The following is a 27,819-nucleotide window of genomic DNA, read 5'->3' on the forward strand; positions in this document are numbered from 1 at the left end:
TTCCCATTAAAGAAAAGCCTCAGGTCCAGACAGTTGGATGGCTTCACAGAGAATTCCACTAAACATTTAAGGAAGAGATCGTGTGAATTTTACAAAAACCTTCCAGAAAATAGAAAAAGGAGAAACACATCCCAATTGTTTCATGAGGTGCGCATAACCTTGATGTAAGGGCATCATGGGAAAAACAAATCTATGGCCAGTGAAAATAAATGCAAAAATCCCCACAAAAAATATCAGCCACAGAGATGAAGGTCATCTGCAAGACAGGAGGTGTCAGAGGCGGGTGGGTCTGCTTCCCGAGCACAGGACCAGTCTGACTGAGACATGAGCACTGACAGAATAAAGGGGGTTGAACCGTCACCGTCACAGACGCAGAAAACACACTCGATAAAATTCAGCATCTGCTTGTGATGTTAAAAGATTTGGCGGGGACTTGCCTGGTGGTCTAGTGGTTAGGAATCCGGCTTCTAATGCAGGGGACGTGGGTTCAGTCCCTGGTGAGGGAACTAAGATCCCACCTGCTGCCAACTAAGCCCCCGAGCTACAGCGAGGAGCCCGCCCACTGCAGTGGAGACTCAGCCGAAAAGTGTTTCCTTTAAAAAATAATAATAATAAGTGTGTCTGTTAAGTCGCTTCAGTCATGCCTGACTCTTTGCAACCCCATGGACTATAGCCCGCCAGGCTCCTCTGTCTGTGGGATTCTCCAGGCAAGAGTGCTGGAGTGGGTTGCCATGCCCTCCTCCAGGGACCTCCCAGGCCCAGGAATCGTACCCGCATCTCTTACACCTTCTGAACTGGCAGGAGGGCTCTTTACCACTAGGGCCACCTCGGAAGTCCCTTTCAAACACACAAACAAAAAAAGAGCTTTTGCCAAATTAGCAGTAAAAGCGAACGTCACTGACCTATCAAAATCGACAGCAAGAGTATCCTGGACCGTGATGAAGTGAAGGCCCCCCGCTCACCTTGGGAGCTCAGCGCAGGGGACCATCTCGCCAAGCCTGCTCGAGGCTGTGCTGGGTCCCACGGTCCTCAGGTGGAAGGCGTGGTGAGGATGGGAAACCGAGAAGCTGAGCTGACTCCCAGGGAGTGTGATCGCCACTGGAAGCCCAGGTCGGTTCCGATCAGAACTACTCGGTAGGGTTAGCACTCTGCTGGACACAAGGTCATGGGCAAGAGCCAGTCTGACCCCCATAGGCCAGCGCTAAACAGGAGACAGAATTTCTACAAAGATAACAATTTACAGCAGAACCAGAGTACATCCGATATTCACGATGAATCCAGTAGAAGAAACGCCAGTCCGCCCCTGAAAACTACAGAATGTAAATGAGAGACGAGGAGGGAGCCTGATTCTACAGGGAGGTGCCCACGTCGGGGGCTGGGACATCTGCTGCCCCTCAGGCCTGGGGGCGTGCAGACTGCAGCCAGACCCCACCAGGACGGCTCGGCCGGGAGCCACTCTCACGGGCCAGGACGCTGAGACGCTCAGGAGGAAAAGGAGGGGTGGGGGCGGAGTCAGAGCGTGGGGACTTCCCACAGGTGCTTCTGCCAGGCTGACCGCAGACCGCTGGACGCAGACTCACACATGTGCACACTCAGAGTCTTTCCTGCAGAAGGAAGCTGGGCACGCGCATGGACTCGAACACCAGCGTCATGGCTGACCCGGCCAGAACGCGTGCACGTTGCTTGCACAGTTCAAGCAGCATGTGTCCCAGCTGACACCCCAGACCTAGGACGGCTCAGATGTCCGTCAGCGGTGGTTTCATGTACTTAACACAATTCAGTAACAACGAGATTCCTGTTCCCAGAATAACTCTAAGGGAGAGAATCCAGACCAAAAAAGAAAATGTGCAGTGTGATTCCACTTACACAAATTACCAAAAAAGAAAAAAAAATGAGCAAACTAAATTATGTGTTTAACAACATATGCTTACTGTGAAACTCTGAAAAGAGCGCAGGAAACCCCTCTGCAAGGCGGGACTGTGGACTGCGGCTGCCATCGTAGCTGGTAGCTCGGGGTGGGCGGGGATGAGGGGGTCGCTGCTCCTCCTGATTCACCGCGGGGGGCCCCTCAGCCCCCCGTGCGCTTTCCTGCAGCCCCTTCTCCGGTGCCCCAGGACCTGCCCTCCGCGGGCTGTGGCTCCCTCTTGCACGGGACCTGCTCCCCCACAGCACGCTGGCGCCTTCATCTGTGTCCCAGTAGAAGGCAGGCTCGCTGCCGACACCTGGTGCTGGGCGTGTGTGCGTGCAAGAACCAAGGGGCTCCGAGGTGGGCCCCCAGCACTCCAGCCCAGCTCTGAGCTCTGGGGCCAAGACTTCCTCTGGATGTTCACAGGGGCAGCAAAGACCTGCAGCAAGAGGGCCAGGGGACATCCGTGGTCAGATTTAAAGGGATGGCTGATTTAGCGTCAGAAGCGCACAGCTTTGGGGAGGAAAGAGTGTGTTAGAGACTCAGTTTTCTGACCAGGATTCCCTGCCAGTCTGCCCACCTCTAGCAGGCGTCCTGCCGGCTCCATCCATAAGGGGACCCCAGGCTCCCGCAAGCTCCCTAGCTGTGAGAAGTCGCATCTGGGGTCTTCGAATGCTTCCCATCTGGAATGTTCCAGCCTGGCTCAGCTAGATGGGGAACTTTGTGGACAGAGACCTCATCCTGTCCCCCAGCACTGGCACGTGGCCTCTGGGAAGGCAAGGCACTCGGCTGCAGGCCGTACGCCCTGAGGTGCGCGCCCTCAAGCCTGGCCACGCCGTCTCCTGGGAAGCGTGATGCACGCTATGTGACTGCAACGGCATACGCCATCCGTGAGTGAAAGGAAGTGGCTTGGGTCCCTGCGGGGTCCGCCACACCGGTAATATTAACAGAGTCCACGTGCGGGGAACCAGGGCTGGAAGGAGCCAGGCACAGGTCCCCGTGGACAGAACCTGCAGGTGGGGCTTCCCTGTGGGGGGCCGGGGGGGCGCAGACCTCTGAGGAGGGTGCCGTGGGGCTGGAGTCCTGGGGGAGCTGGAATCAGGACCAGCCCTGCCCCAGGGAAGAGCAGTGGAGGGGGCCTCCTCCTGCTGGCCAGGCCCTCACCCACCCCACGGAGGCCAGAAGCACAGGGAAAGCGACAGGCATGGAGTGACGGCCACCGAGCCACGGCCCAGCTCAGGCCCCCTGAACAGAGCCAGTCGGCCGTCCAGGTCCTCAGTGTGCGTCTCTCTCGGGAGAAGTGTGGTCAGAATTTTGATACCGTAAAAGGAGTCTTACAGTCACTGAAAACAAAAATGTTTTAAAATTTTTTATCTAAGAAGTATTCAACTTAACAAAACTTACGTGCATTTTGTTGCAACGTATTATGGAGAATCTACAGAAATTTTCAAGCATAAAAATATGCCACAGTAGGATGAAATCCTGGCCGAAGTTAGATGCCTGCAAGGAGTCTGAGGAAAAGGCTATGGCGGAGATGCCTGATTATTGAAGAAAAACATGTTTATGTGGTTTTTTACATTTTTTTTCCTAACTGATTGATAGCGGGTATCAAAACCACTTTGGTTTTTAGCTCCTTGGGCACATTTACAAGAATGACTAACAGCTTTATTGCCAAATGTCAATATTTATACCACAACAGAAATTACATTCTTTGCAATGATTTACATTTATTTTTTCAAAGCCATGGATGTCAATTTCAAAATGTACAAGAAGCGTGACAGCTTTTCAAGATTCTTTCTGGGAAAACAGGAGCCAAGGCTTTGAAAACCCACCCTCAGTGCCCCTCCCAACCCCAACCCTGCACTCAGAGGAACCTCACTCGGAAGCCAGGAGAGACAGGCTCTGAAGAACAGGCGGGGTCCACGCATGACGAGGGCCAAGCCTTGCGTGGAGCACAGTCCTCCTGGTCACTGAGCTGGAGGGAGCCAGGGGAGGCCAAAGGCTGGGCATCTGGGGAGGCTGCTCAGTCCAGGGCCTGCTTGGAGGCCAACGGAGGGTCTTGGAGGAGATGAGAGTGCACCAGAGCAAGTCTGGGGGTCAGAGGGACGAGGAGGCAAGACCCTCCGGGCCGTGGCCTCAGCCGTGGAGCTGACGGCTGCAGCTGGAGCCGGGGTCAGCTGGAAGCCTCTGCAGAATTCTGGCGGCACCAAGGGCCCGCAGGAAGTGGGCTAGCTCACCAGGCAAGTCCAGAGACGCCTCGGCCAGGGCAAAGCGGCCCTTCCTGCAGTCTGCTGGTGAGGGCTCGTGCCTGTCTGGGGCTGACATTAACTCCGCGTGGGCCCAGCTCTGCCTGGAGGTCCTTGTCCCACCTGTGCCGTCCCATCGGCTCTGGGGAGGCCGAGAGGCCCAATCTGGAAGCCCTCTCTCTCAAGCGCAACATCACGGTCACTTAAGCACACTGACAAGCACCCACCACGGCAGGGCACAGGGGCCACACCCTTCCTGGGAGCAAAGCCTGCTGTAAGCACGGCAAGTGTGCAAACACACAGTGGGACTCACAGAACACGCCCCACAGGCGTCCAGCCACTGCCCCGAGCAGCAAGGCCTGGCGGCCACAAGTCTCCAGGAGACAAGGGAAGGGCAGCGTGGGCCCTGCCAGGAGCACCCGGCCCAGGGCCCCGGCCCCTCCCCACTGGCCCAGGGCCCCGGTCCCCGCCTGACCACGGAGATGGGTGATGCCCACTGGGCACCTGTAGGCTGCAACAGCCAGAGCTGACTCAGCCAACATCTGCACCCGCGTGCTCGGCATGTTACCCAAATCGGATGCCCCTCTTCCCGAAGCAGACGATGCCATCAGACCCAGAAGCACCCACAGTGAGGCGGCTCCTTCAGTTAGGGGGTGATCTTTGCCCCCAGACCCTGGGCCTGGCAGCTCGGAGACCCAAGAACCAGGTGACAGAGGTGGTACACAGCCCGAGGCCCCCAGAGGGCGCGGAGGCCGGGTGGTGGGCCAGGGTGTCAAGGCCACAGGCTTCAGCAGCGCTTCGACACCAGCCCTGGACAGGGAGGCAGCAGCCCCCAGCCACGCAGCACGGGGACCCTGCAGCCAGGGCGCCCAGCTCTGCAGACACAGGGTCCAGGCCAGGCCGCAGCTGGAGCCCTGGAGCAGGGCCCGTCCTTCTGAGACACCAGGCAGTGCCCACCCACAGCCCAGACACACCGAGTCTGAGAGCCCAGCTCTCAGCGCCCAGACAGCCGGAGCCCTTTCTGCTTCAGGTGCCGGGGGTACACTGCACAAGGTGAGGCTGCCCGGAGCCCCGGCCACCAGCCTGAGGCCTCACTATCCCCGGTCTCTCCTCTGACCTGAGTGCCCCCCTGGGGTCACATCACAGGCCCAGAGGCCCCAAGCCCTGAGCCAGGACGGAATCTGTCCCCCGCATCCTGGGGCTCCGCAGGGCTTACCACAAGTCCACTTCTTCACGCAGCAGTGTTTACAGAGCGACTGCTGTGTGCCCGGCCAGGCTGTGAGGGTGTAGCTGGCAGCCTGGCCGCAGTGCCCACTCTCCTGCGGAAGCTCTGGCCCACCGCTCCCCCTGGGGGGAGGGAACCAGCCATGCCCACACAGGCTGGTGAGACCACCATGCCCCCTCCTGTGGAAAAGGGGGATGCTGTGCAGTCTGAATCTCTGCAGGCGGTGGGCAGTGGTGGGAGCCTGGATCTTCACTACCCAGGAAGAGGAGCACCCTGGATCTTTGCCGGGCTGGGGTCGGGGTGTCCTGCTCTTTGCCCAGCCACAGGTCCCAGCTTGGGGAAAGGCTGGCCCTGGTGCGGAGGAAACTGGCTAACAGAGCCTAAGGGGGCGGTGAAGGGTCAGCCCCAAAGCCACCAGATCGAGGGTCTGGTTTCCTTTCCACAGCCTGCTGGCAAGGTCGGGATGGAGCTCTAAGTGCTCGTCCTGCCTGTCGCCCACCAGACTAACTGAAGAAGCCGCCGGCCAGAGCGCAGCTGCTTACCCGGGTCCCCTCCTGGTCTCCACCCGACCCGCGCTCCGGCTGTCCCCCCTCCCCGGCGCCCCTCTCCCCGGGCTCCCCCCACCCACCCCGGGAGCCTCTGCAGCCGCCAACCCACCCCCCGCGGGGACTGCGGCAGCCCCGCCCTCGGCCGGTGGGGGCGGGAGCGGGGTACGGGCGGAAGGTGGGATGCCCGCTTGCCAGCCTCCTTGCGGTGGGCCACGGCCCCCGCTCCGTGTGCCCAGGTGGGCGCAGACCCCGCAGCAGCCTGCGACGCACCGCTCAGGAACACCCGCCCCGCCCCCGAACGGCGCCCGCCGCGCACAGACCTCCAGCGCCCCCAGCGCAGCCCCCGGAAACGGCCACCATCCCCGAAGGACAAAATCCCCAGAAGGCCCCTAGAGGCTCCAGGCGCCCCCAGCTGCCCGCCAAAGTGAGTGCGGCCCTCCGAGTGCCCTAGCCCGGCGCCCAGGTGTCCCCACCCCCGCCCTGCTCGGGAGACACTGCGGCAGCGCGCGGGCGGGGCGCCGGGGGCGGCGGGGCGGGGGCGCGGGGGACGCGGGGGGCGCGGGCGCGTTGCCATGGCGGCCCGGCGCGCGTAGCCGGTCCGGAGCGCGGAGCCGGCCCGGAGCGCGGAGCCGGCCCCGAGCGCGGAGCCGGCCCCGGAGCGCGGAACCAGCCCGGAGCGCGGAACCAGCCCGGCGCGCGGAGCCGGCCCGGAGCGCACAACCAGCCCCCGAGCAGAGCCGGCCCGGAGCGCAGAACCAGCCCGGCGCGCGGAACCGGCCCGGCGCGCGGAGGCAGCCCCGGAGCAGAGCCGGCGGCCGGGGAGCCGGGGCCGCGGGCGGCGAGGCCAGGCTGGGAGGGGCGCCGGCCGCGCGGACCTCGGGCGGCGAGGACGCGGCGGCTCCGGCGGCGGCGCGCCCAAGGACGCAGACCATGGACCGGGGCGCGGCGGCTTTTTATGAGGAGGACGGCAAGGACCTGGACTTCTACGACTTCGAGCCGCTCCCCACTCTGCCAGAAGACGAGGTGAGCCCCCGCCCCACGGCGGGACTCCCACCGCCCCCACCGAGGGGTTCGCAGAGAGACCCCCAGGCCCCGGTCCCCGCGGGCCAGGTCCCGGCCGCAGGGGACCCTGCAGCTGTTCTCACCGTCCCCTCCCCACAGGACAGCAGCTGTGGGCCGTCGGTGCGGATGTCGGCGTCCTGCAGGGGAGGCCCAGGTTACAGATGTTGGGGGGATGAGCGCGGGTGCTTTGGCCCCAGGCCCAGCCCGGTGATCCCCCTCCCCGCGGTCGTAGTTGGCTCTCTCCGGGCAGAGAGCCCAGTCAGGCCTGTTCCAGGAGCTGGTGGTGTGGGGGCTGGGGTCTCTGTGACTGACGACCGACTCGGGGCCTTCAGTCAGGAGGCCAAGTCCTGAGCCCCCGTCTGGGGTTGCCAGGGCGGGAGGCTCTATCCCGTGGGGCTTCTGGCGGCTAACCGGGCCAAGCACCTCGAGAGCCAGTTTGCCTGCAACCCCGTGGGAGAGGCTGCCCCTGGGTTCGTCAGGTAGCTCTGTAGGTCGGGGTCGGATGGAGACCCCACGGCTCTTGAACAGGCCAGTTCCGGCCACAGCAGAGGTGGTCGCTGGACGGCTCAGCTGCTCCCCGGGCTTTGGGGTCTTTGCAGAGCCCCCGTCCCAGCACACGCCCGTCTGTGGGGTCTACAAGACAGACCCACCTGCCCTCCTGAACTGGAGGGTCACAGAAACCGGCGCTGCAGGCCCTGGGGCCCTTGCCCCCAGCTGGCCCCTGCTCACATCCTTAGCCGAGCTGGTTCTAAGGACCGAGGGGCTCATGCCCTAGAAACAGGCCTTCAGAGTCTGTGGAGGGGGCAGTGCCTGAGGGGGAGGGTGGGGGTGCTGCCTCCCCACCCCATCCCCACCCGCTCTGGCCTGGATTTGGTGACAGAGAGGGCAGCGGACACACGGGAATAAATAGCTCTGTGGATGTCTCCCCGGCTTTATGGCGGAGTGAAGGGCGCTCCCGGCGCACAGCCTGCAGATGCTCTCGGAGGGCAGGTTCCTAAAGCGTCTGCTGGAAGCCTCACGTCCCCCAAACCACCCTCCGAGGCAGACGCAGAACGTGGTTCTCCACACGGCCTCTCTGCACCGACTGCCCCACGCCCCCAGGGCCTCCTCTGTGCCCGAGACACTGAGCTGTGATGGCTGCTCAGTAAACGGGGCAGGCAGAGCAGGGTTTGGACCCAAAGGCTCCACCCAGAGCCTACAGTCTGTCCCTCTGCGGAGCCCTGATGCTCTCTGGTAGCCGTCGCAGTGCCCTGGGGATGGAGTAGCCCCCGCTGAGCCCAGTGCGTGGGGCTGGGGCCCCTGCCGTCCGTGGCCGTGACCTCCAGGTGTTGTGGGAGGCTGCGGTGGTGGTCTGTCCAGCAAGGAAATCCGGACAACCGGCCCCTCTTGCCGCAGCCTCTCCTGATGCGAGGCACTGCCCTGGGTGTGTTCTGAACCCGGAGGCCTGTCCCTGGGGCTCCAGCCAAGGTCCTGCCCCTGCTCCAGATTCTGGTGCTTGCACACAGTGGGTGTGGTCAGTATTAAAGGCTTTAAGTCCCCGCCAGGGACGTGGGCCTGCCCGCGACAGCACTTTGCTGTCAGGTTGATTCCCCAAGGCTGTCCCATGTGAGAGGACGGAGGGCTGGGCTGCGGGAGCCCCCGGGGGACCACGGGCGGGGACGCGAGCAGCTTCCGGCGGGGACCAGCTTCCGGTGGGGACCGTACCCAGCGCAGGAGACGCGGGTGTTCGCAGCTTACACAGCTCACTGTATAACTGAGTCCCGTGAGCCAGAGACTCCAGCCGGAGCCTCTGGACGGTCCCTCCCTCACTGTGACCGCGGACAAAATTCAAATTGCTGGTGAACATGTGAGAAAACGTTCGACTTCATTACACTCAGGGAACACAAGACAGAGGGCCGTGACTACCCTCCCGCCAGCACCAGGTTGGCGCGAACCAGGCCGCCCGCCCTGCGAGGTGGGGGCCGTGGAGCAGACCGACCTCCTTGGAAAACAGGGGTCCGGTAGTGGGGTGTGGGTGTCCCTCCCCCTGTCCCAGCAACTTCACTCGGGGCACCTGCCCTGGGGACACATGGGCAACAGATGGGCATGAGAACTCAAGGCCGGCACCGCCCAGCAGGGTCCTGGCCCCCTGGCCCCTGGCCACCAGCAAGCAGCATCCTCACTCCAGCACCCGCAAAGGCCAGAGCAGAGAGGCAGAGCCGTCCGGGAGGGGCAGACGTCAGCCACCAGGCTGCAGGCGGCCCTGGTGTTCAGGGGCCTTCGGGGGGCAGGGTCTCCCGGTCCCGAGGCTCCCCTGAGGGAGTGTTCTTACTGCCCCCGAAGACCAGCGGGACATCTGTCTCCCCAGCGTCTGTGGGCCGGGAGCTGGGCTGGGCCAGGGAGTCTGCAGGCAGAGGCAGCGTCTGAAACGCGCAGAATGGCCCGTGGAGGGGTCCCGTGGCCCAGGCAGCCTGGCCCACGGCTCGCCCCAGAGGGACAGACGCTCCTGCTGGCCGGCACCTCACTGTGCCCGGCCGGTGGCAGGAGACCCCCGTCTGGGACCCAGCGTGACAGCAGGGGGCTGCCCGGGAAGGCTGCGTCCCCCACTTCCCCTGCTCTCCTCCCAGCCAGGTCAGACACTGAGCCTCTGCCCATACGACTGCCAGGGGCCTGCTCTAACTGCCCTGGGAGGCCCACCCGCAGACGTAGCCCATGGCCCACCGGGCAGCGTCCTGCTGGGCAGTGCTGAGGGGTGGGGCACGGGCCCTGGCTGGGTTCTGGAGAACCTTCTGGACCTGCCCAGAAGGCTGGGTCTATACCCAGGACTTGGAACCAGTGACCACTGGCCTCGGTGTCTGAGTCCAGCCATGTGGGCAGTGGCAGGACGGAAGTGCCCCCGCCTGCCACAGCCCTGGTGGGTCCCAAGCGCCTGGAGACGGAGGGAACACAGCCGTCTGCCGGAGACTCACCAGCGTGTCTGTTCCTAACATGTCACTGCCCCCCACCCCCACCACCCACAAACGTCTGCCTCCGCCATGAAGCCCCTGCCAGCCTCCAAGCCCCATCGCCTTGGGTGTGGACGGGGGCCTGCTTGGCACAAGGCTCAGGGTCCCTGGGGTCCCGAGCTGCCCCTCAGGGAAGAGCCCCAGCTCCGGCCTAGTGGGCGGGAGTTCAGGCGGGGCTGGTGGCCTGAAAGCCCTGCACAGCCAGCATGTGGCCTGCCCCTCGGGCCTTGTCTGGGCCCACTGGCCAAGTCTGCCTGGCACCTGCCTGGCCTCCCTGAGCCCCGGATCCAGGCAAGGAAGGGTCCCTTCTCTTGCCTGGGCCGGAGCAGGGAGGACCGGAGGGGCAGGTCCCAGAGGGAGGTGCCTGTGGGCCCAGGGCCCATCGTCATGTGGCAGGACCTTCCCTGGGTGTGCTGGAACCTGCTTCAGCTGAATCCCGCGTCCCGCTGCAGCAGTGGGGTTTCGCGGGCTCTGAGACCATCCCGCCTGGTGGGGCGGGCTCCGCTGCACGGAAGCACTGACTAGGGGCCTGTGGGCCTCGCCCCGCGGAGCCACACAGAGGCCCCACAGGGGCTCCCCCGTCCACGGGTGCAGGGCTCTGGCTTCCCTGAGGGTCTCCCCCGACCAGTGGAGGCTGCAGGCAGAAGCTTGGTAGGGACAGGAAGCTGGGGCCCTCTCTTCTGTACCACCCTACTCACCCCTACTCTCCCGCCCTGCTCACCCCCTCACCCCCACTCTCCAGCCCTGCTCACCCCGCTCTCCAACCCCGCTCACCCCCCTCACCCCTCTCACCCCTACTCTCCAGCCCCGCTCACCCCCCTCACCCCCCTCACCCCACCTCTCCAACCCCGCTCACCCCCCTCACCCCGCTCACCCCTACTCTCCAGCCCTGCTCACCCCACTCTCCAACCTTGCTCACCCCCTCACCCCACTCTCCAACCCTGCTCACCCCGCTCACCCCTACTCTCCAATCCTGTTCACCCCTCACCCCACCTCTCCAACCCCGCTCACCCCCCTCACCCCCTCACCCCTACTCTCCAGCCCCGCTCACCCCACTCTCCACTCCCACTCTGAGGCTGGGTGTCCAGGCCCTTTCCTGACCACTGCCCGCATGCTCCCCGCTCAGCTCCCGGTCTGGCTGCCTCTGTGTCCCGTCCCTTCTTTAGGTGGGTGGTGTGTGAACACACAGACACCCGGGGCTGACCAGCGCATCAAACATGGCCTGGGAAAGGCGGTGAGGCACAGGGTGTCCGGCGTGTGCGCCTGTGGTGAATGTGCTCGTGCAGGCGTGCCTTGTGTGGGCGCGTGGGCTCCGTGTGTGGACGCGCGGGTTCTGCGTGCCTGTGCCTCTGATAGCTAATGTGTGAGAGTTGTGTGCGTGTATGGGGACAGCAGGTGGCTGTGCGTGCACACACACGACTGTGTTAGTGTGTTGTGTGAACACAAGTGGGTGCAGGACCACAGCTGAGGCAGATCCAGATGTGAGGGCGGCTGCAGGGTCTCGTCCCCAGGCCCCCTGCCCCTCCACAGGCGCCCAGGGCTCAGCCCAGGCTGTCTCGGCAGGAGAACGTGTCCCTGGCCGACATCCTCTCCCTGCGGGACAGCGGCCTGAATGAGCAGGAGGCCTGGGCCGTGTGCCTGGAGTGCAGCCTGGCAATGCGCAGCGTCGCCCACTCGGCCATCTTCCAGACCCTGTGCATCACGCCCGACACGCTGGCCTTCAACACCAGCGGGAACGTGTGCTTCATGGAACAGCTCAGCGGTGAGGCCCGCACAGTGATGTGAGCACAGAGGGGCCTGCGAGGATGCGGCCCCGCCCCGGGCGCCGTGGTCTGGAGCCGAGTTTCCACGGCAACCTGCCTGGGCCTGGGTGAGGGGAGGCCGGGGGTGAGCCCCACTGGTGGGTGGTCCTGGCTGGGCCCCAGGTGCACGTAGCCCCCCATCTGGGAAGAGCCTGGCAGCCTGTCTCACCTGACGTGTGTTGGGGGGTCGCCACGTGAACGGCGTCTTCTCTTCCTCCCCAGATGACCCTGAGGGGGCTTTTGTGCCCCCAGAGTTTGATGTGACGGGGAACACCTTTGAGGTAAGTGGCAGCAAGGAGGCCAGCACCTGGCCCCCTCCGCGAGCGCTGGGGTCCCCCCGAGGGGCTGCGTGGGGCACTCACCCTGCTGCTGGGCTCCGGCGACAGCACACGTCTGGCTGCCGGCTCCTCACCGCGCGCCTGGCATGCTGTCTGAGTGTGAAGTGACTACATTTAAGATGTTAAAAGCACCTAAAATTACCAGTGGTGGCTGGCGGGGGTCACAGCTCCTCTGAAGGACTGACGGGGCCGCTTGTGGGAGGCTTGTGGCCCAGAGAATCCCCCACAAGTGTGAGCCGCGCCCACGCCAAGGACACTCGGGCCAAGGTCACCGAAGCCGCCAGGCCCTGCCCCAGCAAGGGACCCCCTGGGCAGAGACCTAGAGAGGGGAGGGCCCACCTGTGCCAGTTCAGCTTCCTGAAAAGAGCCTCTCGCTGCCTCTCAGCCCCTGGAACTTTCTTTCCTGCACTGGGCATCACATCCTTCGTGGGGCGGGGGTGGGGAGGCGCAGGACTGCTGGGGTCCGTGCTGCTCTGCGCGGCCTCGGAGTGTCCAGCACGAGCTCCCAGCCCAGTCACTGCAGAGCCGGGAGGGCCCAGGGGCACGCTCCCCCCGCTTGGAGAGACCAGCATCTCCACAGGCCTGCCTCCCCAGGGTGGCCCCGGACAATGGTCCTGTGGGTGGGGTGGGGCCTGACAGGCCCATCTCTCTCCAGTTGTTCCGCTTTTCTTCCCGTATTTTCCTCCGTTTTGTCAGGGTTGCAGATATCGTGTTCACTGTGGAATGTGACGTCTCACTTCCTTGAGGCAGCAGTTCTCAAACTCTGGTTCTTGGAACCCTTATACTCCTAGAAATCAAGTATCCAAAGGGCTTTGTGTGAGTCACACCTGCCAGGACTCACTGTGTTACAGATAAAAGAGAAATGCAGCAAAAGTCCACCTGCTAACTCATTTAATAATCACGATCGTAAACCCATTCCCTGCCAACACGTACGACGTGTGTTCATGAAAAGTGACAGTGTTCTCCCCCACAAAAACAGTGAGGGCAGTGGCGTTGTTTTCCGTGTTTGTAAACCTCCCGAAGGCTTGGCGGAGGCCCGGCTCTCACCGCGGCGTCTGCGGTCAGTCTGCCATGCCCGCGCCCAGCCCACGGCCCAGGGAGCCCGCGCAGCCTTCCGCTGTGAAGCTGTGTGGCCTCTGGAACCATGCTTTGAGAAAAGCTGCCTGAAGGCATCCTCTGATGACAAAAAAAGTTTATCAGCCCTTCCTGTTTAGAAACTTTTCTAGATTGATTAATTCAGGCTTCTCACTGCAGCGCCTTCTCTCATCGCTGCTCACAGGCTCCCGGCGCGGGCTCAGTCGCCACAGCTGGCGGGCCCTGGGGAGTGCAGGCTCAGCAGCTGCGGCTTGCAGGCCTGGGGGAGTGCAGTCGCTGTGGCTGGCGGCCCGGGGGAGCGCAGGCTCAGCTCGAGCTCAGTAGTGGCGGTGCACAGGCTTAGTCGCTCTTCGGCACATGGAGTCTCCCCAGCCCAGGGGTCAAACCCATGTCCCCTACGTTGGCAGGTGGATTCTTAGCCATTGTACCACCGAGGGAGCCCTGTCATTTATAAAACAGTCAAATTATTGGTGTTGTTGACTTTAAAAAAATGCTCGATGTGAGAGCTGCAGGTTAAGTTTTATTTGGGGCAAAATGAGACGACAGCCCAGGAGACAGCGTTTGAGACACGTCTGAGAAACTGCTCCAGAGGGCGGGGAGGCCAGCATATGCGCGATTTGGTGAAGGGGAAGTGGCATGGGTGGGCGCTCAATTGTTCAGTGGTGTCCAACTCTGTGACCCCATGGACCGGGGGCCCCCAGGCTCCTCTGTCCGTGGGATTCTCCAGGCAGGCGTACCGGAGCGGGTAGTCATTTCCTCCTCCGAGGGATCTTCCCGACCCAGGGATGGAACCCATGTCTCGTGCGTTTCCCGCATTGGCAGGCGGATCCTTTACCGCTCCGCCACCTGTGTGCAGCCGAGCTCCTGTTCCTTCTTTTTTCATTTCTTAGATGTTGTTATTCATTCATGTGCTCGTCGGCTCTGCGGGCCTTTCACCAGCTGTGGCAGGAGCTGCTGTCTCGTGGCGCTCTGTGGGCTCCTCACTGCTGGGTCTTCTCTCGCTGCGGAGCGTGAGCTCTAGGACGGTGGGCTCAGCAGTTGCAGCCCCCAGGCTCCAGTGCACAGGCCCCATAGTCGTGGCTCACGGGGTTCGTTGCTCCACTGCCTGCGCGCTCTTGAACCAGGGATTGAATTTGTGTCTCCTGCATCAGCGGGCAGGTTCTTCACCGCTGAGCCACCAGGGAAGCCCACGCACGTATACTTGCAAGGTCTGCTAGTCACAGGGAGCAGACGTCACCATGAAGGGTTTCAGTGCTTTTCTGGAAATGAGATGCAGAAACTGGGCTCATACAGTTGGGTCCCGACCGCATCTGTCGGAAGACCTGTCCCACCACCTTCCCTGGAGCAGAGGGCCTCACTCCTGCTCTCCACCCCGAGCTCCTTTCAGGAGTGTTGAGGGTCAGCAGCTGCAGCAGCGCCTGATTTAATCCTTGTAGAGGTGGACTGCAGGGGCCAGTTTGTAGGTGACAGTGTTTTCTCTCACTGTTAGTGGTTTGTTTTTTGCCTTAAGAAACCTTCCCAATCTCAAGGTCCAACAGATACTTGGCATTTTCTACCAAGAGTTTTAAAGGTTTTGCCGTTCACATTTAATCCGCCCGAAGTGCATTTTTTTTATGTAGTGAGGCAAGGATCCAAGTTCATCATTTTCTGTGTAGAAAAGGGTCTTTCCAGCTGTTTATTGGCTCGCCTTGGGCATACTCCAGCGAAGCCACACACACCCCAGTCCAGACAAAAGTGGGTCTACTTCCCAGACCTCTGCTCTAGTCCAGGGGGCTCTGCACCCTGCATTTCTTAGCAATCCCAGCTCCACAAGGATCCCAGTGTCTCACAGGGAAAGGGCTCACTCCCTGTTCCTTTCAGAAGCATCCCGGCTGTTCTGAAGTCTTTCTTCTTCCACAGAAGGCTTGGATTTAGTGTCAAGTTCCATGAAAAGCTCTGTTGGCATTTTGACTAGAATGGCTCTGAATCTGTATCTCAGTCTGGGGAGAACTCGCACCCTTATTATCATATGTGGGCTCCTCCACAAACTCATTATTCCTCTTCACTTGCTCAGCTCTGATTTGCTGTCTCAGCAGCAGTTTAAAGCCTCTCCTGCATCTTACCTGAGTCCCCTTTAGTAGGTCACTCTCAGGCACGGGATGCTTCTGACTCTGTGAACGGATCGTCATCTTTGGAATCGCATTTTCCTGCTTTTCGTGTCAAGTCTACAGAAATGCAGTTCACTTTAACAGCTTCATCTTGTATCAGCCCTTGTGGTAAATTATTTGATTATTTCTGATAACTTTCTACTTAACTGATCAAAGTGTTAGTCGCTCAGTCGTGTCTGACTCTTTGCAACCCAAGGGACTGCAGCACACCAGGCTCCTCTCTCCACGGGACTCTCCAGGCAGGAATACTGGAGTGGGTAGCCATTCCCTTCTCCAGGGGATCTTCCTGAGCCAGGGATTGAGCCTGTGTCTCCTGCATTGTAGGTCGATTCTTCACAGTCTGAGCCACCAGGGAAGCTTCCCAGGTGGCTCAGTGGTAAAAAAACCTGCCTGCAGCTGATCAAGTCACCAGCAGAAGGGGGCAGGCTGTGTTGCTGTCCAAAGCTTTGGTGCCGCGTCCGCCACGCGACGTGTCCCGTGTGGGCTGGAGCAGGGGGGAGCAGGTCAGTGATCCTCCGCCATCCCGAGAGCTCCTCCCACCTTCCCAGCAGGACTTCTGGCCGAGGCCCCTGCTGTCCAGAGGCATCATGTTCTATTGCGCAATGCTTCTGCAGCTTTTGAAATGATTATTAAGATGTCAGTGTCTCCGAATTTATTTCCTAACATTTAGTCAGCCTTTCCCACTTAGAAACACCTAAACAGGCAGCGTCCTGTGTTTTCTTTGCGCCGTTGCATTTGATCGACCGATCCTCCTTTGCATCTCTGCGTATTTCCATGAGTGGCTGGTGGTTTTCCATTCTGTTGATGTTTCTGAATGTGTTGCTATCAGGAGTATCTTTGTCGTGTGCAAAAGCCCCCGCTTCCTTTGCTGTGTAAAGGACAGAATGGAATACTCTGGTCCTTGAAAGTCTGGTCAGACCTACTTAGGAAGCCATCTGTTTCCTTGGAGCAAAGAGTTAATTGCTGCTCCATTTTTAATAATTATAGGACTAACCTGTTTTGAATTTCTTATTGATTCAGCTTTTGGTAAACCACATATTTCTGAAAACTTACCCATTTCTACCTGTGCCTGTAGAGTTGCAGGGGACAGCCTTTCTTAACCGATGCTTTCACTGCAGGTGCCCCCTTCGATTTGTTTGTGCCTTCTCTGGCTAGTCTTGCAGGAAGGAGTACATCCTTCCTATACCCTTTATTTTGTGAGTTTTGTCAACAGAAATAATAACAATCCATAATAGAAATCCAGAGAAATCCAAAGAAATGCAGAGAAATCCAATAGAAATGCAGAGGCTGCTGTTTGAGCCAGACAGAGGACTGCGGCCTGAAAGACACGGTCAGGAAGCACTGCGTTGTGTCACCAGGGTCCAAAATGTGGAGGCTTTAAAGGCAAAACCCACAAAGTTACTTAAGTTGTCTGTCAAGAATTAGGGTTGGAGCTGCAAGAAGGAAGGGTGCTGGTTAAGCAGGATTTGTTGGGGTCTGAAATGCCTGCATAGTCACGGGGAGGCTTGAGACGTAAGGTTGCAGTTGGCAGCTGCTGGCAGATACTGTTTTGAGAATGGCTGGTGGTGGCCCTGAGTCTGATAGCAGCATCCCGAAATCCAAGTTCTCAGGGATGCAGGAACGTCTCTGAGCCCTCAGTCACCTGGATCCTCTGTGGATGCTGAGCCGCAGCAACTCCGTTCTGATTTTAAAGCCATCCTCTTCTCTAATGGCTAAAGCAGTCATACGATGTGTGTTCAACAGGCCATAAAGCAAGCTGCTGTAGATGAATGGATGGCGAAGACGTAGGGATGTCCCTGTGGCCCAGTGGTTAGGGCTCAGCACTTTCCTGCTGCGGCCTGGGTTCATCCCTGGTTTGGGAACTGAGACCCAGCCAGCCTCATGGCGTGGCCAAAAAAGAGGAGAAAGTGACGTGGTGCGTATACACAATAGAATACGACTCAGTCATGAAGAAGGATGGAATAACGTCCTTTGCAGGAACACGAATGGACTCAGAGATGACCATCAGAGTGAAGTCAGTCAGACAGAGAAAGAGAAATACCATATGGTGGCACTTACATGTGGAAGATGAAATATGGCACGAAACAGACTCACAGCCACGCAGCCCAGATTGTGGTTTCCATGGTTACCACAGGGAGGGAAAGATCGCAACTCGGGGTTAGTGGGTGCAAGCCATTACACGTGAGACGGTGAGCAGCAAGGTCCTGCTGCACAGCGCAGGGAACCGCGTTCAGCATCCTGTGATAGACCATGATGAGAAGGATTCCTGAAAGGATGCGTATGAATGAGTCACTTTGCTGTACAGCAGAAGCTGACACATTGTTGGTCAACTGTACTTCAGTCAAATAAGTTGTTTAAAAACACAGGCTTCTCGGGTCAGCCAAGTCACGTCTGGGCCAGAGCGACTGCCCCGCGTGGCGGCTTCTCCGCCGGCTCTGCAGGGAGCCCGCCTGGGCCCTGGGCCGGGTCCTGCCCCGCGTGGCGCCTTCTCTGTCGAGTCTGCGCCTCCACTTCATCCTCTTTGTGCTCGTTTCAAGTTAACGAGTCTTCCTAACTTGAGTTGGACACTCAGCCCATTAGTCTGAGCTTTCCTTCTTTCCTAACATTAGGGTCAACGCCTAAAGCTAAGACTTCCCGTCCAAACATGAGTTTTGCCTCATAGCATTTTCAGTATCATTCACTTCTAAGTGTTACGGCCGGGGATCAAGCCCACGTCCCTTACATCACGAGGCAGATTCTTTAGCCGCTGCACCGTCAGGGAAGCTCCTGATTGCCTTATTTCTTGTTTAGATATTTCATTGTTAATGTATAAAAATGTAGCTGATTTGTGTGTGCTGATTTTGTATCCTGAAATTTTACAGCATTTGTTGATTACTTCTAAAAGCTTTTGATAGAAGCTAAGGTTTTCTGCATGCAAGACCACATCGTGCGCAGAGACAAGATTATCTCCCCTTCTAGCCTGGAGGCCTTTTGTTTCGTTTTCTTGCCTAGTCGCCCTGGCCATCAACAACTTCCATTGTGTTGGAGAGGAATTGTGAGAATGGGCATCCTTGTCTTGTTCTAAACTTAGAGTTCAGCACTTCACCATTGGGGATGATGTTAGCTGTGAGCTTGTCATATGTGACCTTTGTTATGTTGAAGCACATCCCTACCATACCCAAGTTATCGCAAGTTCTTATCATGAAAATGGTGAATTTTTCCAAATGCTTTTTCTGCTTCTATTGAGATGATCATATTATGCCCATATTTCAGAGACCGTGACTTTCTCAAGACTCACATACTTGGGTAAAGGTAGCACTTCTTTATCCAGCTCTCAACCTGCCCTCTAGCTTGCAGAGAAACAGAGTAAGCATGTTGGGGGGCAGCCATGTCCCCCAGGGCCATCGTCTGTCCACAGGGCAGCAGTCATAGCAGTGCCTTAGATCCAGCTTTGTCTAAACTCACGCCTCACCACTAGAGACTTGGTGCTTTCCCCTGAGCCTCAGTCTCCCCTCCTGTAAAATGGGGAGCATAACTGCCAGCCTAGCAGAGTCACTGAGAGAATTCAGTGTGCTGATGGGTAGAAGAAAGCATATTAAAAAGCAGAAATATTTCTTTGCTGACAGAGGTCCATCTAGTCAAAGCTATGGTTTTTTGGAGAAGGCAGTGGCAACCCACTCCAGTACTCTTGCCTGGAAAATCCCATGGATGGAGGAGCCTGGTGGGCTGCAGTCTATGGGGTCGCGTAAAGTTGGACATGACTGAGCGACTTCACTTTCACGCATTGGAGAAGGAAACGGCAACCCACTCCAGTGTTCTTGCCTGGAGAATCCCAGGGACGGCGGAGCCTGGTAGGCTGGCATCTATGGGGTCGCGCAGAGTCAGACACGACTGAAGCGACTTAGCAGCAGCAGTAGCATTGAGATGATCATATTATTTTAACTTTCATTCTATTAATATGGTGAATTACATTTATTGATTTGCTTATGTTGAACCATCTTTGCATCCCAGGGACAAATTCCAGTTGACCATGGCATATGATTTTTTAATGTGCTTTTGAATTTAGTTTGCTAATTTTTGTTAAGGATTTTTACATCTGTATTCATCAGGGATGTTGGTCTGTAGTTCTCTTGTATTGCCTTATCTAACTTTGATGCCAGGGTAATGCTGGCCTCATAAAATGAGTTTGGGAGTGTTCCCTCTCATTTGACTTTTGGAAGAATCTGAGAAGGACTGGCATTAATTCTCCTCTAAATGAATGTTTGGTAAAAAGTCACCAGTGAAGTCGTCTCATGCTGGGCTTCTCTTTGTCGTGAGGTTTTTGATTTCTGGTTTGATCTCCTTATTAGTAACAGTTCAGTTTATTTCTTCAGGATGCAGTCTCAGTACACTCTGTGTTTCTAGGAATGTATCCTTTTTTTCTAGGTTATCCAATTTGGTGTATGCGTAGGGGTCTCTTATGATCCTTTGTTTCTCTGGCATCAGTTGTAAAGTCTCCTCTCTCGTTTCTGCTTTCACTTGAGTCCTCTCTTGTTTCCCTAGTCAGTCTAGCTAAGGGGTCCAGAGGCATGTCTGCCTCTCACCTGAGGAACAGGTGGGCACGACCCCTGCCAGGCCCCTTGGCAAATGTTGCCGGATCCCACAGTTCCCACAGGGGAGCTTCTGTCCACAGATGGATCAGCGTGCTGCTGACGGTGCGACCTAGAGACAGCCGTCCTGCCCGCACCCACGTGCTTTACCTTGTGTGACGGTGGCCCTCCCAGATTCTGCAGCATCAGTGCTGTTCCACCAAAATCCCAACCATTCTGGCTCTTTTAGAAAATGAGAACGGTGGGACTTCACTTATAAACTTGACCAATGTGAGAATAATCTCCCCGGGGGGCGGGGGAGATGGGGGAGCAGCTTGTCCTCCAGGTGTGAAGGTGTGCTCAGAAGCTACCGTGGTTGAAAGAGCACAGTCTGGACGGAAGGAGACCCAGAGTGAGAGGGGGCAGGCCAGAGCGCAGGCCCTGGGGAGCAGGGGCGCGGGACGAGGTCCAGGCCGGCAGACGGCGGGCTCTTCTTTAGCTGCGCATGGTGGCTCTCCACCAGGAGACAAACCCCCATCCCTGCAGTGCCCAGCAAAAAGACATATCCCAGATGGGCGAGAGCTCGATACTTCACAACTACAAAAGTACTGGAAAAGCAGAGAAGTAAGCAGTTTTTATTGTCCTGGGCTAGGGAAGGCCCTCCAAGGGAGCCAATAAAAAAGAATGATCTCACTCATGAGCGAAGCTCCTTAGCAGCTGGCCATGACCCCGAACGGAAGCCCCACTTGTAGGCCTGAGCCTTCGTGAATGTGCGTGGTTGCATGAAGACGTCCACGCGAGGATGGTCACAGCAGCAGATCTCACCAATGAAACAGCAGAATTTTTTAATGTCAGAGACACGTGAACAAAGTGAAACGCTGTGGCAGGACATCCATGTGGCGCAGAGCCCAAGACCAGCCCCTTCACGGGAGGAGGGAAGTGCCCCTCACTGGTGTCCGGCTCTGTGCGGCCCAGTGGACCACAGCCCGCCGGGCGCCTCTGTCCATGGGATTCTCCAGGCAAGGATACTGGCGTGGGTTGCCATGCCCTTCACCAGGGGATCGTCCTGACCCAGGGATCAAACACATGTCTTTTGTGTCTCCTGCATTGGGAGGCAGATTCTTTACCATCTGAGCCACCAGGAATGCACCCCAAACGGCAACAGCTCAGCCGAGAAGTAGCGAAGCCCGCGAGTGGCCTAAGAAGGAGCAGTCAGGGCAGGAGCAGAGATGTCCTGGGGGTGGCGGTGAGACGGGGAGCTGCCCTGCAAAGGTCAGGGGTGCTCCTGGCCCGGAAGAGCAACACTGCGTGCGACCGGTGGCTCTGCGCACATGGCCCCGCACCACCACGCGCCCGCCCCACGGGCCAGCCCCAGGTCCGCCCCGTGGCCCCCGCCCCACGGCTCTACCCACGCCCACCCATGGCCCACACGGCCCCGCCCACGCCCCCATGCCCCGCCCACGGCCCACACGGCCCCGCCCACGCCCCCATGCCCCGCCCATGGCCCACACGGCCCCGCCCACGCCCCCATGCCCCGCCCACGGCCCACACGGCCCCGCCCACGCGCCCATGCCCCGCCCACGGCCCACACGGCCCCGCCCACGCCCCCATGCCCCGCCCATGGCCCACACGGCCCCGCCCCCGGCCCCAGCGGGTCTTCTTTGATGCTGCAGGCTCACATCTACTCTCTGGGGGCCACGCTGAAGGCAGCCCTCGACTACGTGCCAGAGCCTGAGCCCCAGCCCAGGCTGAGCCAGGAGCTGGAGGCGCTGCTGGGCCAGATGCAGGCGGAGGACCCCAGGGACCGGCCCGACCTCCAGGTAAGCTCGCAGGCCTGCCCCGCCTCACCCCAGGAAATACCCTGAACCCTGTGCGCCCCCGGCCCGCACTCGCACACCCAGTAAGCATGCAGCGCCCCCACCACCTGGTCATCCGGGCTCCTGACTTTTTTACTCCACTTCGGCGATTAAGGGTGCACCTTGTAATGGTCATGGGCGGGACAGAATCCGTAAGCTCCCCCAGCCCCGGCCGTGACCCCAGAGCCTGGAAGGCTTAGCGGGCGGGGGTGGGGGCCGCCCCGGGGCGAGGGCGCGGGCTGAGCACCGCCCGCCGCAGAGCATCATCGCCCTGTGCGAGGAGAAGATGCAGCTCACGTCGTCCTGCCGCCTGTGCCGGAGCCTGTCGGCCGCCGGGAGGAGAGTGCTCTCCATCGAGTCCTTTGGGGCGTTCCAAGGTAAGCACACCCGCCAGCGGGCCAGCACACGTGCCCAGGCACTACCGCGCATGCAGCCGTGCACGTGTGAGTGTGTGTGCACGTCAGCACCAGCATCCTCACACAGCGTGGAAGCGCCCACACTTACATGCACGCGCATCCGAACAGATCACATGTGCCCCCCCAGCACACACAGCAACATACATGTGCAAACTTGGACACACCTATTTAGACCACTCAGCAGGTACACACAGCGCACGCCCACAGCTCCCACACGCGCGCACACGCACACCCAGTCAGAGGTGAGCGGCAGGGCATCTGGGAAGTGGGTGCTCACGCCCCCTCACCTCTGTCCTGCTCTGTGGGCCTTGGGGCCATGGACCCAGCGCCATCCTCTGGCGGCCACGCACGCTGTTGCTGAAGCATCTGAGACTTTCACGGCTCTGGGGTGTACTCTCGAGTGGCACTTTGAACTAGTGCCAGCGTCTGCTGTGAGCTGTGCTCGAAGCACGGAGCCCGAGAGGGCCCTGGGGGAGGCAGAGCCTCTGGGTCGGCAGGGCCCCTCTCCCAGCCAAGCAGCAGCTTTTCCCGCCAAGTCGGCGTTCATGGCGCTGCAGGGGCACCGGGCCCGCTGGCGGTCCTAACAGCGGGGAGGCTCACGGGCGGGGGCCTGCAGGCCCCCAGGAGTAGGAGGACACAGAGCGGTTCACACAGACACGTGTTCGGGGAAGGTTGTGTGTCAAGATGAGGCGGGACTGCAGCCAGGTTTAATTTATTCCTTTGGGGAGAATCGTTCGTGTAATTATAAGAGCAAAACGATGTGCTTTTTGGATGAGGTGATTAGACAGGCCTTAGGAAACGTTTCCCCTGCGGGAAACATCCCTGGTGGAGGCGGGGGTGGGGCACCGGAGCCTTGGAGGCTCATAATTAGCCAGGATGGTGCGATTAAGGAGACAGGCCAGGGCGTCTCTGGACCAGTCCGGCGGGGGGGAGGGGTGGGGGGGGGCTGTGTGTGGGCAGGGGTCCTCCAGCAGTGCGTTCACTGGTGGCCGTGAGCAGGGGAGGCAGGGAGAGGCCCACCCAGGCTGCTGCCCTCCGCAGTGACCATGCCCTGCTCTCCGCCAGATGTCAGCGACATCAGCTGGAGGGGGCGACTGGCCCCTAGAGGTGCAGGGCCCAAAAGGCAGCTGGGGGACTGTTCTGCTGACCCCGAGGCCCTGCCTGCCCCGGAGGGCTGGCCCCTGAGCCCCAGCAGAGAAGGCCTGGAGCACCCCGGGACCCCGCCCTCCAAGGCTCTGCTGTCTTCCCCTGTGAAGAACGGAGAGAGCCTGGGTCAGGAGGAGCTGGCCCCCGAGAGGCTGGCCTGCCTCCTCCTGGACGCCCAGCAGCCCGCGGCTGACCAAGACAGAGGCTTCTTGGACAAGAGCCGCCTGAGAAAGGTGCGGCCGCTCCCCCGGCTCCAGCCCGGCGGCCTCGAGTGCGGCGCCCTCCGCCTGTCGCTGACCAGCGTGAAGACCCCGCTGCCCGCATCGCAGTTCTCCTCTCCAGGCCCCAAGAAGGCCTTTCCAGAGGGGAGACATGGCTTTCCCAGCTTCCAGGCACAGCCTGGATCCAGACTGTGGCCGGAGCGAGAGCTCGAGCTCCGGCGCCGAGGGGACAAGAGGGTGGGCAGCGGCAGCCCCGCTCGGGAAAGTCCGCCGCCTGGTTCCGAGGGCCCTCGAGACGCGGGTGGAGACCCAGGGACTTCGGAGCCTGACAAGGGGACTGCGGACGGAGCCGGGGAGCTGGACAGGGCGGCTGCCGAGCAGGTGGGTGACCAGGTCCTGGGTGACCAGGTCCCGCACGCTGTGTGGGGCCTGCGCACGCTCATGGGTGCCCTCCGAGTGCTGGTCATTTACCCCAAGGAAGGAGGGCAGCTTCAGCTTCACTTGGGCTCAGTTTCCAAGCTTTAAGACGGGGAACCAGGCATGCCTTTGCTGGGTTAGTTTTTCTCTCAAAGAGGCGCAGGGAGCAGCCTTTCCAGGAGGAGGCCCGAGGGCTGTCTCCGCTCTGCTTCGCCAGCCCTGGTGCTCAGAGGCATCTTTAAGTTAGAAATTAATTAAGAATGCGGGTTGAGGTTGCTTACCTGTCAAGCTTGGTTGGAAAGGTGATAGTCGCTCAGTCTTGTCTGACTCTGTGCGATCCTATGGACTGCAGCCCACCAGGCTCCTCTGTCCATGGGATTCTCCAGGCTAGAATACTGGAGTGGGTTGCCATGCCCTCCTCCCGGGAATCTTCCTGACCCAGGGATCAAACCCTGGTTTCCTGTGCTGCAGGCGGATTTTCTACCATGGGGCCTGAGCAGCGTTCTCCTCCTACGGAGTTCTGAGCAGCCACCGTGACCAGGGGGTGGGGTCTCCCCAAGGAGGTGGGGTCTTCCGGGTGGCGGGTGGGTGGCGGGTGGGGCGGTGATCTTCCAGACACGTGCGTCCCTTCAGCCGTGTCCGAGTCATTGCGACCCTACCAACGTAGCTCACCAGGCTCCTCTGTCCTGGCGCTATCTCTTTGCAAGCTGGGAAGGACAGAGAACACCTGTAGAGCCAGCGTCCAGGAGGTTTGTGTGTTTTTAGCGTGACCGTGGGTGATCTGAGTGGCCTGCAGCAGCCCTCAGCCCTCTTGTGGGCGGAAGTCTTGGCCCCAGCAAGTCACTCCCCCCAGGTGGGTCCCCGTGAGCATCTCGGGACAAAGCCGCCTGGGGGTCTGTGGCCCAAACACAGGTGTATGTGAGGCAGCACTGTTCCCCAGCCTCATCCCACCCGCCTCTGTGACCCAGGGCTTCTCTGGTGGGCCACATGGTAAGAGTCTGCCTGCAGTGTGGAGACCCGGGTTCAGTCCCCGGGTCAGGAGGATCCCCTGGAGAAGGAAATGGCAACCCACTCCAGTATTCTGGCCTGGAAAATCCCATGGACAGAGGAGCCTGGCAGGCTACAGTCCATGGGGTCCCTGAGTCAGACACGGCTGAGGAACTTCACTGCTGACCCAGAGGTTCAAGGGGAGGGCTGACTGAGTTACATTTTTATTCATATCCTGACAAGCACCTGGGGGTAATTTACGTGAAAAATATGGTTACTTTAAAATGGAAATCCCTCCTGGAGACCCCAGCACGCACTGACACGTGCTCAAGGCCCACACGCTGTCCACCCCACCCACACTGGCCCACCGCCCCGCCCCACCGTGTCCACCCACACAGCCACACTGTGTGTACATAGAGCCAGGCTCCGGGGTGAAAAACCTCAGGCCTGAGCCAGGGTCCCCACTCACCTTCAAATGCCCGACAGCCTCACGACAGCCCACGTCCCAGATGGGTGAACTGAGGCTTGGGACCACCCTGCAGAGGGTGGGTGGTGTCTGGAGGCAGAGCCCATGGCTGATGGGGAGCCCAGCCATGGTCTCAGCCACCAGCTTTCCTGCCCCAAAGACCTCTGGTGACTAGGCCCCCACACAGGCCACAGCTCGTCAGGTGTCAGGGACCCAGATCTCTGGAGAGCAGGTCCTGGTTGCAAAGCTGGCTGCTCCAACCCCACATATAGCAGGAGACTTGGGGAACCCTGTGCCCCTAAATCCAGGCCACTGGCCAGGCACAGCCTGGGTGAGACCGGGGAGGGGAGCCGCAGGACCAGGGCGGCTGCACCCTGGAGTAGAGTGGAGCCCGGGAGCAGTGAAGCCACCACCTCCGAAGCTTCCTGTAAACACGCACGTCTGTGTCCGAGGGTGGCGGCTTGGCCTAGCTCCCCCCGTGGCCCCAAATCAGAGAACTCCCTCCCAGCTAAAGTCAGTCTTCTGATTCTGGGACTTTTATGGGATAGGGGTCACAAGGAAAGGGGGATACGTAACATGAAATCAGTCTTAACCATCTCAAGCATGCAGGTGGGTGGCAGTAGGTACTCACACTGCTGTGCGAACGTCACCACCACCTCCTCTAGAGCTTTCTCGTCTTCCCCAACTGAAACTCGCCCGCTTTGAGCATGGACCCCTCCTCCCCTCCCCCAGCCCTGACACCCTCCCATCTGCTCCCTGCCTCTGGCTGTGGCCCCTCAGTCTGTGATGTGGGAGGAATCAGCGTCTCTCTGTGGCCAGCGTGTTGCTGACCGGGCTTTATCTGCATTGTTGCTGTGTCCGAATTCCCCTCTCGTTAGGGCTCAGCGAAGTCCCTCGAGTGGATGGACCAATCATGCTTGTCCGTCCATCGCCCAAAGGCACCTGGGCTCTTCCACTTCTCTGCTCTTGTGCATCACGCTGTTTTGAACGTGGGTGTACAACTACATCTTCAAGACCTCGCTTTTAAGTGGGGTTGCTGGAGCGGACGGTAATTCCGCACCTGCCTCTCTGAGGGGCCGGAGTGGACGGTAATTCCGCACCTGCCTCTCTGAGGGGCCTCCATGCGGTTTCCACACTGTTGCACGTTTTACGTTTCCGCTGGCCGTGCACAGGGATCTGGACTGTCCACTCGCCCCCAGTACCTGTTGTGTGGATGCCGGACTCCCCCAGCCTGTCGTGCGGGGGGAGGAGCACACACGGTTGGAGGCGGTCCTTGCCCTGTAAACCCCTCCCAGGTGCCTGCACCCTGAATGCGACTCCCCCACCCCCAGGGCGTCTCCCTGCAGGACCTCCTGACCAAGCTGGGCCGGCCCTTCAAGGAGTACGAGCTCTGGGCTCTGTCCCACGCGTGCCTCAGCACCCTGCGGACGCTCGGCCAGCACCCAGGTGACACCCCCCGCGGGTCCTCCCCCAGCCCGCCCACCCCAGCACATCTGGCCCAGGACCTAGGGGCTGAGTGGACTCCCTCGCCCGTGTGCTGTGTGCACAGCCTGGGGTTGGGCAGCCGTGTCCACCCTGTGAGCCGGGGGCAGCCTGGGGTGTCGGCTCTGGTCTCAGGACCGAGGGGGTCAGAGCGCAGCTTAAAATGTGTGGGCCTTAGAGCAGGGACCCTGCAGTGGAGCCGGAGCCGCGTGGGGGGCTCAGCCCACATCCTCTCAGCAGGGGTGACGCTGTCCCCTCTGGCGGGTGGGGGTGGTCTTGGGTGCTGTGATGCTCTGTGGCCCCCGAATCTCCGCCCTGCCAGGCAGAGAGACGTCTCTGGCCCCACCGTGGCTCTGGCACATGACAGACGGGGCAGGCGCTGCGGTGCGGCCGCCCCCAGGCCCCGTGAGCCTCGGCTGCGGGTAGAGAGGGCCGGCCTCGCCCGAGGACCCTCCCGGGCAGCACTCAGCGGGCGGGCCCCGTTCCTCTGCCCCCCTCCTCCCGCAGCACCTGCGCCCCGGCAGCCACCCTGCCCTGCCCCCGGCTCGCCCAGCCCTTGGGGGCCCTGACCCGCGCCTCCTCCGCAGCCTGCCTGTGTCTGGACTCCGTGCTGGTGGCCGAGGACGGGGCCGTGCTTTTCGGGCCGCCTCCTGTCAACGGTGCGTGAGTGGGCTTGCCTGGGGGCTGCGGCAGCACCCACAGCCGCGCTGAAGGAGGCTCAACAGGGTTTGGGGTCTTCTCTCTCAGGTGCTTACAACGCATTCTTCCTGGCTCCCGAGGTCGAAGAGCAGAAGCTGATGACTGAAAAGGTACCAGGGCTCTTCCACCCTCCTCGCCTCTTCCCACCCCTCCCGGGGCGCCCGCAGCCCCTTCCTGTGCCCTCCCGCACCCTCTCCCCTGACCTCCTGCACCCTCTCCCCTGACCTCC

The 27,819-nt window shown here is 60.2% G+C and overlaps 1 protein-coding gene across 1 annotated transcript in view; it reads left to right on the forward strand.

The window, feature by feature from the left end:
* Positions 1-4,729: 4,729 nt before the first annotated feature.
* KNDC1 (kinase non-catalytic C-lobe domain containing 1) overlaps positions 4,730-27,819 on the forward strand; it is a 55,000-nt gene continuing 31,910 nt past the window's right edge. Inside the window, exons 1-12 of the mRNA XM_068961381.1 lie at positions 4,730-5,205; positions 5,880-6,087; positions 6,162-6,349; positions 6,417-6,948; positions 11,535-11,733; positions 11,996-12,054; positions 21,574-21,720; positions 22,016-22,133; positions 23,238-23,920; positions 26,741-26,855; positions 27,479-27,550; positions 27,639-27,700. Of these exons, the coding sequence (XP_068817482.1) occupies positions 4,730-5,205; positions 5,880-6,087; positions 6,162-6,349; positions 6,417-6,948; positions 11,535-11,733; positions 11,996-12,054; positions 21,574-21,720; positions 22,016-22,133; positions 23,238-23,920; positions 26,741-26,855; positions 27,479-27,550; positions 27,639-27,700 (2,859 nt within the window). The remainder of the gene's footprint in view (positions 5,206-5,879; positions 6,088-6,161; positions 6,350-6,416; positions 6,949-11,534; positions 11,734-11,995; positions 12,055-21,573; positions 21,721-22,015; positions 22,134-23,237; positions 23,921-26,740; positions 26,856-27,478; positions 27,551-27,638; positions 27,701-27,819) is intronic.

Source organism: Capricornis sumatraensis, chromosome 23 (assembly GCF_032405125.1).
Source record: "Capricornis sumatraensis isolate serow.1 chromosome 23, serow.2, whole genome shotgun sequence".
Lineage (NCBI taxonomy): Eukaryota > Metazoa > Chordata > Mammalia > Artiodactyla > Bovidae > Capricornis > Capricornis sumatraensis.